The sequence below is a fragment of the Oncorhynchus clarkii genome, chromosome 30, assembly GCF_045791955.1.
Source record: "Oncorhynchus clarkii lewisi isolate Uvic-CL-2024 chromosome 30, UVic_Ocla_1.0, whole genome shotgun sequence".
NCBI lineage: Eukaryota > Metazoa > Chordata > Actinopteri > Salmoniformes > Salmonidae > Oncorhynchus > Oncorhynchus clarkii.
In genome coordinates this window covers 32,901,606-32,921,541 of record NC_092176.1, presented here as the reverse complement: position 1 = coordinate 32,921,541, position 19,936 = coordinate 32,901,606, and the positions used below count along the sequence as shown (strand labels likewise).

The 19,936-nt window shown below is 42.5% G+C and overlaps 1 protein-coding gene across 2 annotated transcripts in view; it reads left to right on the top strand.

The window, feature by feature from the left end:
* LOC139389699 (growth hormone receptor-like) overlaps positions 1–19,936 on the top strand; it is an 88,250-nt gene that overhangs the window by 43,806 nt on the left and 24,508 nt on the right. For both annotated transcript variants that reach the window (XM_071136593.1, XM_071136592.1), the window contains 2 exons: positions 18,248–18,380; positions 18,727–18,899. In XM_071136593.1, the coding sequence (XP_070992694.1) occupies positions 18,248–18,380; positions 18,727–18,899 (306 nt within the window). The remainder of the gene's footprint in view (positions 1–18,247; positions 18,381–18,726; positions 18,900–19,936) is intronic.

The following is a 19,936-nucleotide window of genomic DNA, read 5'->3' as shown; positions in this document are numbered from 1 at the left end:
TTCTCACATGAATACCTGGGTGGTGGGGCCTCTCCCCTCTCTCACATGAATACCTGGGTGGTGTGGCCTCGCTCCTCTCTCCCATGAATACCTGGGTGGTGTGGCCTCTCCTCTCACATGAATACCTGGGTGGTGTGGCTTCTCCCCTCTCTCACATGAATACCTGGGTGGTGTGGCCTCTCTCACATGAATACCTGGGTGGTGTGGCCTCTCTCCTCTCTCACATGAATACCTGGGTGGTGTGGCCTCTCCCCTTTCTCACATGAATACCTGGGTGGTGTGGCCTCTCCCCTCTCTCACATGAATACCTGGGTGGTGTGGCCTCGCTCCTCTCTCACATGAATACCTGGGTGGTGGGGCCTCGCTCATCTCTCACATAAATACCTTGGCGGATGTGGACTCACTCTTCTCTCACATGAATACCTGGGTGGTGTGGCCTCGCTCCTCTCTCACATGAATACCTGGGTGGTGTGGCCTCTCCCCTCTCTCACATGAATACCTGGGTGGTGTTGCCTCTCTCCTCTCTCACATGAATACCTGGGTGGTGTGGCCTCTCCCCTCTCTCACATGAATACCTGGGTGGTGGGGCCTCGCTCATCTCTCACATAAATACCTTGGCGGATGTGGACTCACTCTTCTCTCACATGAATACCTGGGTGGTGTGGCCTCGCCCCTCTCTCACATTCACATCTGGGTGGTGTGGCCTCTCCTCTCTGAAACTAAGTCTCACTTTGTTCCTGGACTTCTAGAAGGTCAGAGTGGGTATGGATAAGGTTCATACAGGTGACAAAAGCATGTAGAACATATCATTTTAATAATTTCAAAAGTTGGCTAAATAAAAAAGCAATGACAATAATAATGCCTACTAAAGTAGTTTTTATTAGTGAGCTTTCTCTGGTTTTGAGTTTGTGATATGTGTTACTGAATTGTGGGTAGCTAAAATTATACACAAATAGTTTGATTCTAGTGTCTGTCTTTCCCCGGGGGTCTTTAGTTCACCTGGCAATAGGCTTTTCCCAAAAAACTGCTGCAAACACTTATCGCTTCCAGTTTACATAAACTTCTGATAACAATTTAGATAACGACTGGCCATCATGATGTGTCCAAAATTCCACCTTATTCCCTATGAAGTGCACTACTTTTGAACAGAGCCCTATAGGGTGTCATTTGGGATGTAGTCAGACGCTGAGCAGTCTCCGGGAACCACAGAGTTCCGTGTTCATTTGATTGGTTGTCAATGAAGGCAGTGCTAAGGAGATGATTGTGGACTTCAGGAAACAGCAGAGGGAGCACCCCCCCATCCACATCTAAGGGACAGCAATGGAGAAGGTGGAAAGTTTTAAGTTCCTCGGCGTACACCTCACAGACAAACTGAATTGGTCCACCCACACAGACAGTGTGGTGAAGAAGGTGCAACAGCGCCTCTTCAACCTCAGGAGGCTGAAGAAATTTGGCTTGTCATCCAAAACCCTGACAAACTTTTACAGATGCACAGTCGAGAGCATCCTGTCGGGCTGTATCACAGCCCGACAGGCAACTGTACCGCCCTTATCCACAACGCTCTCCAGAGGGTGGTGAGGTCTGCACAACGCATCACTGGGAGCAAACTACCTGCCCTCCAGTACACCTACAGCACCCAACGTCACAGGAAGGCCAAAAAGATCATCAAGGACAGCAACCACCCGAGCCACTTTCTGTTCATACCTCTAATATCCAGAAGGCGAGGTCAGTACAGGTACATCAAAGCTGGGACTGAGAGACTGAAAAACAGCTTCTACCTCAAGGCCATCAGACTGCTAAACAGCAATCACTAACTCAGAGAGGCTGCTGCCTGCATTGAGACCAAATCACTGGCCACTTTAATAAGTGGATCAGTAGTCACTTTAAATAATGCCACTTTAATAATGTTTACATATCTTACATTACTCATATCATATGTATATACTATATTTTATACCATCTATTGCACCTTGCCTATGCCGCTTGGCCATCGCTCATCCATATATTTATATGCACATATTCTCATTCAGCCCTTTAGATTTGTGTGTATTAGGTAGTTGTTAGGGAATTGTTAGATTACATTTAGATATTACTGTACTGTCGGAAGTAGAAGCACAAGCATTTCGCTACACTCGTATTAACATCTGTTAACCATGTGTATGTGACCATTAACATCTGCTAACCATGTGTATGTGTACAATAACATCTGCTAACCATGTGTATGTGACCAATAACATCTGCTAACCATGTGTATGTGTACAATAACATCTGCTAACCATGTGACCAATATCTTCTGCTAACCATGTGTATGTGACCAATAACATCTGCTAACCATGAGTATGTGACCAATAAATTTTGATTTGATTTGGAACTGGCCCAGTCTTCCTCAACAACGGTGAAACATCTTCCTCCTTTCTCCGCCTCTCTCTGCCTCTCTCATTCTCTCTCCTCTCTTAGTCACTACACTATTTCCTCTACCACGCTTCTATCTAAATGCCCCTGAAACTCTCAGCGTGTCTCTAGTTCCGTCATCGTTTCTACCCCAACCTGTTTTAGTATTTCTACCCTTTACATATATTTACCAGATGTGCCTCTGAGATGCAAGTTCTGTTGGGCCTTCCTAGAAATCTTTAGCTACATGTTTTTTCACCAGTGGGCAGACCACATAACAAGTAGAAAATATGCTTTTGGAGACGCTCCCTGTGTTTAGGGCCAGACCAGGGTGATTAGAGTGTGAGTGTGTGCCTATGTGTGTGTGTCTGACTGTCTGGACCCTGCGTACCTATTGATCCTGTTGTGCTGATTTTGAGGCTCTTGCTATTTAGCCATGCAGGCAGAAACAAGCGGTGACTGCACAGGGTTTGGTATGCCTCGCCCCACACACACACACACACATACACTACAATTTCAGAGCCCTCAGTCTGAGCCCTACAAAGAGCAGTACTGGGTTGTGTTTACGGTTTGTAGCAGGGCTTGGCCAAGTTAAGTAGAGACAGGGCCCAATGATACAGCCAAGTTAAGTAGAGACAGGGCCCAACGATGCAGCCAAGTTAAGGAGAGGCAGGGCCCAACGATACAGCCAAGTTAAGTAGAGACAGGGCCCAACGATACAGCCAAGTTAAGGAGAGACAGGGCCCAACGATGCAGCCAAGTTAAGGAGAGGCAGGGCCCAACGATACAGCCAAGTTAAGTAGAGGCAGGGCCCAACGATACAGCCAAGTTAAGGAGAGACAGGGCCCAACCATACAGCCAAGTTAAGGAGAGAAAAGGGCCCAACAATACAGCCAAGTTAAGTAGAGGCAGGGCCCAACGATACAGCCAAGTTAAGGAGAGAAAAGGGCCCAACGATACAGCCAAGTTAAGGAGAGAAAAGGGCCCAACGATACAGCCAAGTTAAGGAGAGAAAAGGGCCCAACAATACAGCCAAGTTAAGTAGAGACAGGGCCCAATGATACAGCCAAGTTAAGGAGAGAAAAGGGCCCAACGATACAGCCAAGTTAAGGAGAGACAGGGCCCAACGATACAGCCAAGTTAAGGAGAGAAAAGGGTGCAACGATACAGCCAAGTTAAGTAGAGGCAGGGCATACAGCCAATTAAAGTAGAGGCAGGGCCCAACGATACAGCCAAGTTAAGTAGAGGCAGGGCCCAACGATACAGCCAATTAAAGTAGAGGCAGGGCCCAACGATACAGCCAAGTTAAGTAGAGGCAGGGCCCAACGATACAGCCAAGTTAAGGAGAGAAAAGGGCCCAATGATACAGCCAAGTTAAGTAGAGGCAGGGCCCAATTATACAGCCAAGTTAAGGAGAGACAGGGCCCAACGATACAGCCAAATTAAGTATAGGCAGGGCCCAACGATACAGCCAAATTAAGGAGAGAAAAGGGCCCAACGATACATCCAAGTTAAGGAGAGAAAAGGACCCAAAAATACAGACAAGTTAAGGAGAGAAAAGGGCCCAACGATACTGCCAAGTTAAGTAGAGGCAGGGCCCAACGATACAGCCAAGTTAAGTAGAGGCAGGGCCCAACGATACAGCCAAATTAGGGAGAGAAAAGGGCCCAACGATACAGCCAAGTTAAGGAGAGAAAAGGGCCCAATGATACAGCCAAGTTAAGTAGAGGCAGGGCCCAACGATACATCCAAGTTAAGGAGAGAAAAGGGCCCAACGATACATCCATGTTAAGGAGAGACAGGGCCCAACGATACAGCCAAGTTAAGTAAAGGCAGGGCCCAACGATACAGCCAAGTTAAGTAGAGACAGGGCCCAACGATACAGCCAAGTTAAGTAGAGGCAGGGCCCAACGATACAGCCAAGTTAAGGAGAGAAAAGGGCCCAACGATACAGCCAAGTTAAGTAAAGGCAGGGCCCAACGATACAGCCAAGTTAAGTAGAGACAGGGCCCAACGATACAGCCAAGTTAAGTAGAGGCAGGGCCCAACGATACATCCAAGTTAAGGAGAGACAGGGCCCAACGATACATCCATGTTAAGGAGAGACAGGGCCTAACGATACAGCCAAGTTAAGTAAAGGCAGGGCCCAACGATACAGCCAAGTTAAGTAGAGGCAGGGCCCAACGATACAGCCAAGTTAAGGAGAGACAGGGCCCAACGATACAGCCAAGTTAAGGAGAGACAGGGCCCAACGATACAGACAAGTTAAGGAGAAACAGGGCCCAACGATACAGACAAGCATTTATGGGAAAGAATGGAAGGAGAACCAGGGAAGAACTTTCAAGGGATGGAGGGTATGAGGGATGTTAAGATGATACATTTCCAATTTGTGCTACTAGTTCAGGGTGCCACTGGCACAACATTGGGCGTCCACCATGGCTCTCCACCTCACTCTCTTCTGTATGAGGGCTTTGGCCTCTTGCCAGGAGATCCCAGCTTTGTTCAGTTCTCGTAGTGTTCTTGACACAACATTGGGCGTCCACCATGGCTCTCCACCTCACTCTCTTCTGTATGAGGGCTTTGGCCTCTTGCCAGGAGATCCCAGCTTTGTTCAGTTCTCGTAGTGTTCTTGGCACAACATTCAAACATCTGGCCGATATTAGCCTGGAGAAACCATACAATGCTCAGGCCTTATTCCATGTTCCAGGTAGAAACACACTCTATAAGGAGGCCAGTAACAGAACAAAATTATGTGAGAATATTTTATGTTGGCTCATGACAACTAAAAGCCCCCAGTGAAAACTAGGCTAGAACCACCTCAGTCAGTCCGTGTGAGAGACCAGCGACTAATCTTAACAAAGCAATCCAATGCCAAAGCAGTCTGTTGAGAAGGGTAACTGTAACCCGACCGACTCATCTATATTTACTCTCAGCCATTCTTAATATGACATAACCAAGCTAATGCTGTGGTTGGGAGGTTATTACAGGAGATGAACATTATCTTGAGCTAATAAATGACTGGATCCTGGCTAATCTGTCTGGGACTGTGAGTGGACCCCGGCAAACTATGGTTATCATACTTCAAAGTAGAATGGGGATGATGGTATTAAGGCTCAACTCAATCTAACCCACATAGAAGTATTGTTGGTATTTTCTTTAACTCTTATTTTACAAGGTAAATTGACTGAGAACACATTCTCATTTGCAGCAATGATCTGGGGGATAGTTACAGGGGAGAGGAGGGGGGGGGGGGGTGAATGAATCAATTGGAAGCTATTAACTGAGTAGTTATTTTTCCTATGGCCATATACATTCACTAAATGGTTTAATGTACTTTAAAAACGAACAACTCCTGCTACTTTCATTTCACAGGTTTGCTTCCGGTCTGTTTTCAGAAAAATACGTTTTGGTGTGCAGACAGTAGTTTGTGAATATGGACTAGCACGGTGTAAACATTGACAAGTTGAATAGATTTTCAACCTTAGATAGAGCTCCAGTTAACTTTTATAGGGGATTCTCTTTTTTTCTTAGAGGTGTGTTGAAGTTGTCTTTGTAGATCTGAACACAGGGGTTTGGTTTGTTATGGACATTGTGTGTGTGTGTGTGTGTGTGTGTGTGTGTGTGTGTGTGTGTGTGTGTGTGTGTGTGTGTGTGTGTGTGTGTGTGTGTGTGTACACATTTTACTGTACTTGTGAGTACCAGAAGTCCTCACTAGAATACTAAACCAACTCAAATTCAGAAGTGAGGACATTTTGCCGGTCCTTGCTTGTAAAAAGGCTATTTTAGGCCCAGGGGTTAAGGTTAGTGAGGACATTTTGACGGTCCTCACTTGTAAAAAAGGCTATTTTAGGATTAGGGGGTTAAGGGTTTGGCTTACCGGTTAGGGAAAGTAGGATTTTGAATGATAATCAATTGTTGATCCCCAAAAAGTCCTCACAAGTATAGTAAGACATAGGTGAGTGTGCGTGTTGGCAGTTATTTTTAACACCTGTTTACAATCCCTTGTGTGAATCTGGTGTTCAGTGTGTCTGTCCCGTCCGTCTCTGTCTCTCTGTGCTTCGTTTCTGTCCATGAAAACAGGGTGTAGTCTAACACGGCCCCTCAGCCTGTCCACCTTATGGTTAGTTGACCTTTAACTTGATGATGTACAGTATAGGGGCATAATTCACTGAAGCTTCCTTTATACACATGGAAATGTTACATACACAACCAATACCTCATCCTCATCTGTTCACTTCAAAACCAGGATGATGCCTCAGCATGAACCTCTAAAGCAGGGCTGTAAAACTTTACAAGACTCCAAACGGTGAAGCTCAGTTGTACGGTAAAAAGCATATTTCCCCCTTAAAAACAGTTAAAAAGACCATTTAAAGCAGGGTTGTCAAACTCATTCCACGGAGGGCCGAGTGTCTGCAGGTTTTAGTTTTTTACTTTCAATTAAGACCTAAACAACCAGGTGAGGGGAGTTCCTTACTAATCAGTGACCTCAATTCATCAATCAAGTACAAGGGAGGAGCGAAAAGCTGCAACCGCTCGGCCCTCCGTGGAAGGAGTTTGACACGTGCTTTAAAGTGTCTTTTTAACCGCTTACGGTGTAAATGTGTTTTTTACCCTCCAGCTGAGCTCAATGTTTGTAGTCTTGTGGAAATTATGCTATTCAGGCCTACAGCTTAAGATATGACCCAATATACACTACCGTTCAAATGTTTGGGGTCACTTAGAAATGTCCTTGTTTTCCATGAAAACATACATGAAATGAGTTGGAAAATGAATAGGAGATATAGTCAAGACATTGACAAGGTTATAAATATTGATTTTTAATTGAAATAATAGTGTCCTTCAAACTTTGTTTTCGTCAAAGAATCCTCCATTTGCAGCAATTACAGCCTTGCAGACCTTTGGCATTCTAATTGTCAATTTGTTGAGGTCATCTGAAGAGATTTCCTCCCATGCTTCCTGAAGCACCTCCCACAAGTTGGATTGGCTTGATGGGCACTTCTTATGTACCATATTGTCAAGCTGCTCCCACAACAGCTCAATACGGTTGAGATCCGGTGACTGTGCTGGCCACTCCATTATACACAGAATACCAGCTGACTGCTTCTTCCCTAAATAGTTATTGCATAGTTTGGAGCTCTGATTTGGGTCATTGTCCTGTTGTAGGAGGAAATTGGCTCCAATTAAGCGCCATCTGCAGGGTATGGCATGACGTTGCAAAATGGAGTGATAGCCTTCCTTCTTCAAGATCCCTTTTACCCCACCATGCTTGACAGATGCCGTCAAGCACTCCTCCAGCCTCTTTTTATTTTTTCTGTCTCACAAATGTTTTTCTTTGTGATCCGAACACCTCAAACTTAGATTTGTCTGTCCATAACACATTTTTCCAATCTTCCTTTGTCCAGTGTCTGTGTTCTTTTGCCCATCTTAATATTTTATTTTTATTGGCCAGTCTGAGATATGGCTTTTTCTTTACAACTCTGCCTAGAAGGCCAGCATCCAGAAGCTGCCTCTTCACTGTTGACATTGAGACTGGTGTTTTGCGGGTACTATAAGACACTATTTAATGAAGCTGCCAGTTGAGGACTTGTGAGGCGTCTGTTTCTCAAACTAGACACTAATGTACTTGTCCTCTTGGATAGGTTGTGCACCGGGGCCTCCCACTCCTCTTTCTATACTGGTTAGAGCCAGTTTGCTCTGTTCTGTGAAGGGAGTAGTAGACAGCGTTGTATGAGATCTTCAGTTTCTTGGCAATTTCTCGCATGGAATAGCCTTAATTTCTCAGAACAAGAATAGCCTGACGAGTTTCAGAAGAAAGTTCTTTGTTTCTGGCCATTTTGAGCCTGTAATCGAACCCACAAATGCTGATGCTCCAGATACTCAACTAGTCTAAAGAAGGCCAGTTTTATTGCTTCTTTAATCAGACAAACAGTTTGCAGCTGTGCTAACATAATTGCAAAAGGGTTTTCTAATGATCAATTCACCTTTTAAAATTATCAACTTGGATTAGTTAACACAGGAGTGATGGTTGCTGATAATGGGCCTCTGTACGCCTGTGTAGATATTCCATAAAAAATCCAGCTACAATTGTTTCCAGCTACAATTGTCATTTACAATATTAACAATGTCTACATTGTATTTCTGATCAATTTGATGTTATTTTAATGGACAAAAAAAGAGTGTTTCTTTCAAAAACAAGGACATTTCTAAGTGACCCCAAACTTTTGAAAAGGTAGTGTACTTTATTAAAATTTCTTTGTCATTCAGGCTTATTTTTCATATTCTGAAAAACATGTTTAGATTTGAGAAAAGTTTTATTGGAGCACTTTCTACATCGATGATTTGAAATCTCAGCCACTTCCTGAATGGAATTGTGTGTGTGTGTGTCAGGTTGGTGCCAGGAAGACAAATGGGCCAGCAGGTCATGGTGACACAGCAGAACCGTAGATATACATAATTTGCCAAAACTCTGCTTAAAAATTAGCATCTTAATGTCCTGCCACTCCATTTGGTTTCTAGGGGAAGGTTTTCAAATCTGTACTCAACCCCCCTCCAACCCTCCCCTTTTGAAAAGTACACCCATGTTTACCATCCAGGCTGCACTGAATGACAACATGGAGGTATCTGATGCGACAATTTTGCAGGTAAGCAGTGGCTACTAGAGAACTTTTGGGTTAAAATACAGGTCTCCAATTCAAGCACCAGCTCAGGATAATAAGGATAATCAGGATAATAAATCATGCTAATCCAAGGCACCAGGACATCGCCATCGGTCACGAGATTCTGTTCACGTATCATGATGGAGAAGACGATTTCGACAACCAGCCTTGGTGTGAATAGTCCCTTCCTTTATTCCTTTCTTGAGATTTATCTAATATAAAGACCGTATGTGACCGTCCGGCTCAAATCGGTCTTATGTAGCAAAATATTGAATTGTGTTTTTTACATTGGATAAAAGTAAAGACTCAGAGCTACAAAACTACAGTTGAGGAACAGTGGGAAAGTAATTTTGCTTTGAAAGTCGATAAACTTGTAAACTAACTTTTGAGAGAATGTCCTTTGAATGTTTTGGTACGACTATTGGAGAGCTCTTCTTTGTCTACACCCATTCAGCCTCGTTCACAACCTCTTAAGCTTTAGCCCCACCCATCTCTTTAAGGGTTCATCCGAATGTACTAACAGCAGTCAAGCACACAACCTAAGTTGCTAGCTACTTCCAGACATCTAAGTGAGCGAGAACAGCAACAACAACATTACTTTCCCTTTGCAGAGCGTTGTTATCCAGAGCGTTGGTGACTGCAACTGTGCTGTCAGATTGCCCGTTCGTAAATTCAGAGCACTTCGCGTTCAGAGCGCACAGCAGACACTCTGGCTGATGAGTTTACTGACACCGGCCATATTCAACGGGTGTGAGCATTTGTAAATTCCTCAGTTATTCTGCGCTGTCTCGCACACTCAGACAAGAGTGCTCTGAAATCGGTGTAGATGGCCAGACTGAATTTACGAATGCACTCTAAATGGTTACTTGCATAGTAGAGTCTTTTGTTAAGACATGTAGTTACCTAGCTAGTTAGGTAAACAATGAACCCTAATGAACCATAATCACATAATGATGTTACTATCCTGCATGAATCTACAAGTGAACCTGGTTGGTAATCTAAAGTTAGCTAGCTAACATTAGGCTATAGCTAGCTAAGCAAATGGCTCTGAGATACAAATAATAAGCTCATACACGTAATGCTAGCCAGCCGGCCAGCTAGAGGTTTTCAAATCTGTACTCAAAACCACTCCCCTCTAGCTAGTTAGTATGGTAAACAATGAACCATAATCACAACTCATGACATTACTACCCTGCATGAATCTGCAGGTAGCTAACCAACCAGGTTGAACATTAACTAGATAACATTAGGCTTTAGCTAGCCAAGCAAATGGCTCTTTCTGTCAATTAGAAATGTGTAATATCTGAAAATGTAGCTAGCTAGACTATTCATGGTTGGACGTGTCTCCTGTCAGATACCATGGTTACCCTTAGTTTGAAGATGTAATCCGGAGACAGGTGTTTTCTCCATCTCCTTAGCTATCACACTCAAATTCCACTGATTTCAAAACTCAGTCCTCCAGAAAGTGGAGAACAACACTTATGCAGTTGTAATACATGCCACATTTTTTTAATGCCAGGTTAGACAGGATTACCTAGACATACTGTCCAGCTCAAATAGACAGAAGCGTGCTATATGGCAGACCAATACAAAATCATCTCTCGGCATGTCCAGCCCACTCATTATCTCAGCCAATCATGGCGAGCGGGAAGGTTAATGTCTTCTTTGGCTAAACCAACTAGGCTCGTAATATATCAATTGTATTCATATTTACAGATGGCATACAATTTTGTTATTAAGGCACATAAAAGTTCACATGTTTGAGAAGGCATGTCTGCCAAAAAAATGCATTTTGATAAAAATAAAAAAAACTTTACGTGTGAAGTAGTGCGACATACGCATAGTTTCCTGAAATGGGTCACATATTGCCCTCACCTATTGGATAACTTTGAAATGAGGATAGAACATTAGCCAGTATCTCGTTTTCTTCTTGCTCAAAGACAAAAGGTCCCACCTGCTGCGCGCACGTGTGCGTGTGTGTGTCTGTGGTAATGTTGGTGTGTGTGTCTCAATCTATTCCATATTGTAAGACATACCCAGCCTTGTGGATTGGGTTTTGTCCCACGTCTCTCTTATCAGTGTGGTGACAAACTATACTGTGTTCCATCATTTGCTAATTAGTCAGATGAGTGAATGATGGATATGGTTCATGTCATAGAGATCCTATTGGTATTATAATCCTAATTCTATGGTTACTAATGTAATAATGCTGCATGAACACCCCAGTCAGAGGAGACCTTCCTCGTCAACACACATTTACTGTAGCAGTTATTATTAGCTATTATCATCCTACTTAATAGAATCAGTGTTCAGTAAACACAGTTTTTATAACACTCACTCTGTCTGTCTTTCTCATCTGTTTGGCTTTAATGGATCAGTCCTGTAGACGTGTATACACAGTGCGATGGCCTTGAGTAGCATTTAATTTGGTTTGTACCGGTGATAGAAAGCTAAGAGCAAAGAATTGCCAGCGTACCTCAGAGACTAGTAAGAAACAACAGCTTCCTCTGTTCTGTGTGTTTAGTCTGTGTGTACAGTGTTTTTGTGTGTGTTCATGCATGTGTGTTTGTGTGCACGTTAATGTGTGTGTAAAAAGCTGTGGCCTTTCTCATGTCATGCTCTGAATGGATGGAGCCTAACTCGATTTGCACGGAAATCACATTCAATCCCACTGATTTGGACACTTAAGTGGAGAGAGCAACATGGTTGGTGAAAGGACATGCTTTTAAAATGACAGAATGTCCTGTAAAGCAGAGGGATATTACATGGGGCCTATGGGGATGGATATAGGGCACTTACTGGCTAATCACATCTGTATTCAGAGCTACAGGTTTAAGCACAGTAGTTACAAGGGAGCAATGGATCTAATGATGGGAAACATTTAAGGCAAGGATCTAATGATGGGAAACATTTTAGGTAAGGATCTAATGATGGGAAACATTTAAGGCAAGGATCTAATGATGGGAAACATTTTAGGTAAGGATCTAATGATGGGAAACATTTTAGGTAAGGATCTAATGATGGGAAACATTTAAGGCAAGGATCTAATTATGGGAAACATTTTAGGTAAGGATCTAATGATGGGAAACATTTTAGCTAAGGATCTAATGATGGGAAACATTTAAGGCAAGGATCTAATGATGGGAAACATTTTAGGTAAGGATCTAATGATGGGAAACATTTTAGGTAAGGATCTAATGATGGGAAACATTTAAGGTAAGGATCTAATGATGGGAAACATTTAAGGCAAGGATCAGACTGCAGCTAGCTGGTGTGTCTAGATGAAGAAGAAACTGTAAAGGCCAACATGGCATTCTGATGAGCCTGTGAATGTAATGACAATAAAAGGCTGTTTTTAATTATTGTGAACGTTCTTTTTATGCATGTAGAAATGCATGCTAACTCGGACAGCACACGCATGTAGACACACTTTTTAATTTCACTTTTAGATTTGTGTATTGTTGTGACTTACTTTTTAAAAAAATAGGCAAGTCAGTTAAGAAACAATTCTTATTTACAATGACGGCCTACCCCAGCCAAACCCTCCCCTAACCTGGACGACACCATAATTTGCAAATTAATTCATAAAAAATCCTACAATGTGATTTTCTGGATTTTTTTTTCTCATTTTGTCTGTCATAGTTGAAGTGTACCTATGATGACAAATACAGGCCTCTCTCATCTTTTTAAGTGGGAGAACTTGCACAATTGGTGGCTGACTAAATACTTTTTTGCCCCACTGTACGTGTTCATGAGAGTCTCACCTTTGCACAGAGTAGCCCACACTGTCCGGATGCTACAGACAGAAGTTGGCAGATCTGCTGTACACCAACTTCAGACAAGTCTCCTGACACTTGTGGCGGTCAAAACCATTGTGTTCGTGAGAGACATCTTTCCATTGAGGGGTCATAATAGTTGTTGGCCAAATCGTTCGGATGCTGCAGACGATTTTGTGAGAAGAGAAGATTTTCGGGATGTCGCATGTTTTGACAAACACCGCTCTAGCTTTGTCACCTTTTGCCGCAGATGCGGTAGTGCGACATGGGCAGATGTGGTGATTGAGACTCATTCAAAAAACAAATCTCTAGTTTAAACTGACAGATTTTTATGGGGATTTTTGTATTATGCTAATTGTATTTCCATGGGGGGCGCCGACATCGGCCTCAGGTTCAACTTCTATGGACACCGGAATGTTCTTGCAACGTTCCCACGAAACATGCCAAGAGCATTATCTTATTGTCAGAGAACATGATAGGCATGATCTGTGTACGTTGAAGGTGTGACGTTGATGGAATATTCTCCTAACCCTCAGAACACTGGACACTGGAACGTTCCAATGAAAAGTGTCTAGAACATTAATATTGAAAATGCTGAGAACATGGTAACCACATTCTGGGTAAGATCTGTTTGACATTAAGGAAATTGTCTCTTGGAAACAGTCCTTGCACATTACTGGAACATTCCTATGAAAATGTTAGGTATTGATCTAATGAGACTCTTAAAGGGAAATTTCTTTTAAATGTTTCAACTTCATATTCATCCTCTCCAGCACCACCCCAACATCAACATGTGTGAAAATGGGGTGTTTCTATGTTTGGTAGTAAACAAGATAGAGGAAGATATGTGTTTCCAATGGCATCATCGGTGTGCATCATGTAATTTTAACCAATTATGAGTAGGCACTGCCTACTAATGGATGGGTTGGCTTACAACGTCACAAAATGATGTGCGTGCTTCCATGATGCAGAAGTCAGCCTGTTGTAATTCTGGATGGACAGATTGCTAGCAAGAAAGACAAGAAACTGCTATGTGGGGAATTGTAAGTGGCTCATTTCATCTTGTTATTGATACCATGTCTTAACTGATTTCATGTCAAGGCTAATATTTTTTTATTTAACTAGGCAAGTCAGTTAAGAACAAATTCTTATTTACATAGATGGCCTAGGAACAGTGGGTTAACTGCCTTCTTCAGGGGCAGAATTACAGATTTTCATCTTGTCAGCTCTGAGTTTTGATCTAGCAACCTTTCGGTTACTAGCCCAAAGCTCTAACCACTAAGCTACCTGCCACCCCATAATATGCCCCCCCCCCCAAAAAATATAGCTTACATGTTGTCAACAATCTAAGCCAACCTCATCTGTTTTGCCCCATGGTTGCGCACACACATCATTTTTGTTGCTAAAACAACCAACCCGTCTCGTCAACATCAACTCATTTGTTGATGATGCCATATCTATTTTACTACTAAACATAGAAATGTGCCATTTTCACATACATGTGTGTTGATGTTGGGGTGGTGCTGGAGATGATGAATATGAGTTGAAACATGTTAACATTTCCCTTTTAAGGGAACATTTTTTTGTTAGCTGGGCATTTACCAAATGAGTTAGAAATGAGTCAGCGTTAGCCTCTTCAGGGTAATTAACTTACCGTTTAGCAATATACCCACTGATTCATCCCTATCATGCCTTTTGCTCTTTTCAAATGAGGATTTATCACTAGTCACCAGGCAGCTTTGGTACTCCCATAAAGTGATTTATTTTGACTGGTGAGGGTCTGTATGATGCATGATGACCAAAGCTGACATCTGGGCAGTGAGTCTGGCTCTTGGTTCCTAGCTACGCTGTATGGAGGAAGAAATGCAGGCAAACACTGTTTGAGAGTGAGAGAGTGAGAGAGAGAGAGAATTATTTATTTGTCCTGTTTTGCTCATCTTTATCAAGTGTGCCAATAATTTTGTACCTGGCGGTAGATGACATCACAAAAAGCTACTGACAAAGGTCTCTGGACCTTTAGTTGTCAAAAATGTACACATCAAAGGTTTGAATGAGCATGCAGGAGACCGTTTCACCTCAGACCTTTCACATCTGACTCACTTTAGGCTGGGAGGCTGGATAGATGTGTCCCGTTGGTGATAGATTAGTGGAGAATTGCCTCATTATATGGTAATTTAGCAGACACTTTTATATAAAACCACTTACAACTTTACAACTTCAGCATTAATTCATCACAATCCTTTCATTTACTTAGCGTAGTACACAAGCTACGATGGAGCACACTTTCTTTTGACGGGGCCTTATTATTACTATTATTATTATTATTATTATGGTATCATGACTCAGATTTATATGATCTTAGTCTATTTTGATACATTTTGAGAGAAAAAGTCATGATTTGACATTCGTAAACAATTTACTGTTCAGACGTCTACCCATATGTTTCTTTAATCCATTTGGAAAGGTTCTTTAATGCAATATTTCCATTCATGCTTAGCCTATTAGTTTAGCTTTACAGTAATTGCCTTGGCAAGTTGTTTTAAAATGCAGATGGAGGATCTTAATTTGATCACTCTTTTGTTGCTGAGAATTATCCTGCAAAGCAGGACATACAAACGTGTATTTGAGTTTTAAAAAGGCTTCTAAAGTTTGTAATTTCCACATAGAAATGTCAGACTTGATTTGCCCTAATGAAAAATGTATCAACCCCTACAAAAATGTCCATACATTTTTAATACACATAATAATTCACATTTCCTGTTGCGGCAGGATTATATTCTTGTTATAGAAAACTGTCTCAAATTAAGATCCTACATCTGTACGTGTTTTCTTCGATGAATCTCTACCATTAATCAAATCTTTCAGTTGGCAGGGGTTAGATTTTTTAAAATTAATATTTAACTCTGAGTATCTTAAAGCTTCAATATGTAACTTTTTGGCCGACCCAACCAAATTCACATAGATATGTAAGTTATAGATTTGTCATTGAAAGTAAATCTAAGAAGCGGTAGATATGCTATTTCTATGCTTCCCGTTCCACAATTTACTTTTTGCGTCTTTTACTTTCGGTTTTGTACACCAGCTTCAAACAGCTGAAAATACAATATTTTTGGTTATGGAAAAGATATGTCACAACGGTTTAGATGGTACGGTCATTATCTACATTATGACTGCTGACCACCTGCACACCGACAGTCTCCTTGCAGACTCTCAGACCTTAGCACATATGCCCAAACATACAAACACACAAAAACGAACATTGTTTAAGTGCCTCACTGTATTTATATTCTGTATTTATATTTATTTTATTATAACTATTACTTCTTGTTATGCACCCTGTCGAGAGTGAACCTGCAAGTAAGCATTTTATTTTACTGTGTTGTGCCATGTGATTACGGAATGACAAATAAACTATGAGTTGACTTGACTTGTAGGCCATTCTCCTTGCTATAGGTTGTGGCCTCATGGCTTTCCAGGTCTGCGGTAACTCTGATTGTGGCAGCTGGAATTCGAGGGGTGGGAGTTAGGGAGGGTTGAAATAACAGAGTGCAGGGAGCAACAGATCGACCTTGGTGTGAGAGAGAGAGAAAGAGAGGAAGAGACGGCGAGAGAGAGGAATGCACTGAAATAGGAGATGTAGGCCCATACTCACATAAAACCTGAATGCAGTATGTACATGTATTTAACATCACAAAGAAACTGAGAAATACACTATATACACACAAGTATCCAAATACACCCTTTCAAATTAGTGGATTTGGCTATTTCAGCCACGCCCGTTGCTGACAGGTGTATAAAATTGAGCACACAGCCATGCAATCTCCATAGACAAACATTGGCAATAGAATGTCCCTACTGGAGAGCTCAGTCAGTCAGTTCGTCAAATTTCTGCCCTCTAGAGCTGCCCAGGTCAAATGTAAGTGCTGGTATTGTGAAGTGAAAACATCTAGGAGCAACAACGACTCAGAAGTGGTAGGCCGCACAAGCTCACAGAACGGGACTGCCGAGTGCTGACTAATCTGGAGTGATGAGTCACGATTCACCATCTGGCAGTCCCGACGGACAAATCTGGGTTTGGCGGATGCCAGGAGAACGCTACCTGCCCGAATACATATCTGACAACTGTAACGTTTGGTAGAGGAGGAATAATGGCCTGGGGCTGTTTTAATGGTTCTGGACTAGGCTCCTTAGTGCCAGTGAAGGGAAATCTTAACGCTACAGCATACGATGACATTCTAGATAATCCTGTGATTCCAACTTTGTGGCAAAAGTTTGGGGAAGGCCCTTTCCTGTTTCAGTATGACTATGCACTCGTGCACAAAGTGAGGTCCATGCAAAAATGGTTTGTCAAGATCGGTGTGGAAGAACTTGACTGGCCTGCACGGAGCCCTGAACTCAACCCCATCGAACACCTTTGGGTTGAATTGGAACACCAACTGCGAGCCAGGCCTAATTGCCCAACATCAGTACCCAACCTTACTAATGCTCTTGTGGCTGAATGGAAGAAATTCCCTGCAGCAATGTTCCAAAATCTAGTGGAAAGCCTTCCCAGAAGAGTGGAGGTAGCAAAGGGGGGACCAACTCCATATTAATGCCCATGATTTTGGAATGAGATGTTCGAACAGGTGTCCACATACTTTTGGTCATGTAGTGTATGTTCCATGTTGATAATGGTTGTGATGGTGATGATATTGCCACTTATCAAATGCAAAGCATTTCCACAAACAAAAAGTGTACAAGTACATTTTCATTGAAATGGCTAGGAAGGGAGGATGGGCCGGTGGGGGGTGTGTGTGTGGAGGAGGATTGGCCGGTGGGGGTGTAGAGGGGGTAGAGGAAGAGAAGTGGCTGATGAGGGATCGAAGAGAAGTGGCAATGGAAAAACAGAGTAGGAAACTGTATATTTAGGTTACACTCAGGTGCCCTGCTACCAAGATTTGATGACTCAAAATGTCACTGTTTTCTACTGTAGTAATGCTCTGTCTGATTGAAATGCACAGAGCACAGCTAGCAGGGGTTTGGAATGTATATGTATGAACAGCCATTGATTAACTGTTGTATGAAATGCTTTGCTTCTCTCTGTCTCAACCCAGAGGAAAGCACAAACTCAATTACACTCAGTTCCACCCCATATCAAAGTTTGTTCCAAGTCCACACCCCAGAGGCCTGCATATTTCTCCTAATGAAAGATTTGATCCACACCACAGATGGAGTCACATACTGTGTCTTGTCTTATGCAGTAGCCCATGTTATTTTGTTAGTTTGCTTCTCTGTGATCATTGAAGTCTCTCTCTCTCTCTCTTTCTCTCTCTCTCTCTCTCTCTCTCTCTTTCTCTCTTTCTCTCTCTCAGAATTAAAGATTGTGCTGAAATCAAACTACTGGGCAAATAAAGGTATTTTTCAATATAAAAATCTCTCTCTCAGATCCCTCCGTCCAGGCTCCTCATTTGACTGGGTGTAAGTCCAGGGAACAGGAGACGTTTAGGTGTTGGTGGAGTCCCGGAAGCTTCCAGAATCTCACGGAACCCGGAGCACTGCAAATCCAGTACTGGAAGAAGTGAGCAGAGAGAGAGAGCTGTTTATTGTTTACATTTTATTCTCTCTTTATGAATGACCGATGCGGACTTGAGAGTAGGGGTGTGCCGATCTCATTATACATTATTTAAAAACAGGAAGTGTGATTTAAATGCGATTTACTTACTTTGAAGTGTTTTTTTTTTCTGATCACGGATAAAAATAAATAGTACTTGCGTCATAATCGTATTCTGAAAATTCTCCCAATCGGAACGATACTCGTTTTGTCCGGGTACTCGGCACACCCCTACTTGAGAGTATGCCTACATATACCTCTAAAATGTATATTTGCATAATAGACCTCTAAAATACCTCTCTCTCTCCCTTAGGAATGACTTGACGAAGGAATGGAAGGAGTGCCCTGACTACTCCTCCTCTGTGAAGAACGAGTGTTTCTTTAATAAGAACAACACGGTTATCTGGATCAAATACTGTGTGCGGCTCCACTCTGAAAGCCAGAACAAAACCTACGATACCTTGTGCTTCGAATTGCAGGACATTGGTGAGGGCACAACAGAGACATGCTAATATGGACTGTTGTACTTAACAACACTTAGTTGATAGCCCCTAGACACTTCTTTATGCCCAGTTGCAGAACTGAGGAATCTGAATGGGCCTGACTGGCTTACCTACTGGGTGGGGTTCTCAATGAAATCCCTGTTCATTTTCTGGAAGCCTCTGATGTCTTTTAAAAATCCAGAACTTGACTGTTTGAAATACACAATTGTCATCAAGTCTCAGTCTTGACATCATCAGTGGCAGTTGACTTTAACACTTTGTTGCGTCCATCTACCTGATTGGTTGAGGGGCCATCCAAACATGTCGTGGGATGAGGGGTTGATTACTGTTTCGTTAAATCATGTTGACAGAAGTAATTGGGTTGAAATTAAAACCTGTAAGCACACTGGGTTCCCAGGAGGACCAGGAGCAGTAAGGCCTAGAGGTCCAACACGTTATCAGAAATACTAGGACAACAGCATTGTCCTGTTGCATGTTGGTCAATGTCAGACCATGCTCCCACAGTTTTAATATACTGTATCTAATTTACAGTGGGAACATGTGTGGAAATGACAAGGATCCATATTAGACGACACCGTAGGAAAAATAATGAAATATTGTAAAGCAACTTCTCCATCCCGCCCCTCCAAAAGCAGAGAAGGACGATCAGCATGTGGGACTAACGATAGCTGAGGGATGGAGGCCGTTTCTACCAGAAACCCTGTGTTCAGAGGTGAAATGAAAGATGACAGCAGGGATGAACAGATGGAGGAGGGGTGGACAATCCTCAGTCAGAATAGAACTGATGATAATGATTGATCATAGCAGCAGCTGCTGTTATTATTCTGAGGTTTCACACCGACTGGACTAGTGGATACAGGTACACTGGCGGGGACAGGTGTCAGACATGCTCTTCTAATGTAAGGTGGACAGTGTGATAGACATTTTCTATAGCAGGGTTCCCCAACTGGCGGCCCGCTGATGATTTTATTTGGCCCCCCATGTAAAAGTAAATAAATGAACTCTTAAATAAATAATTGA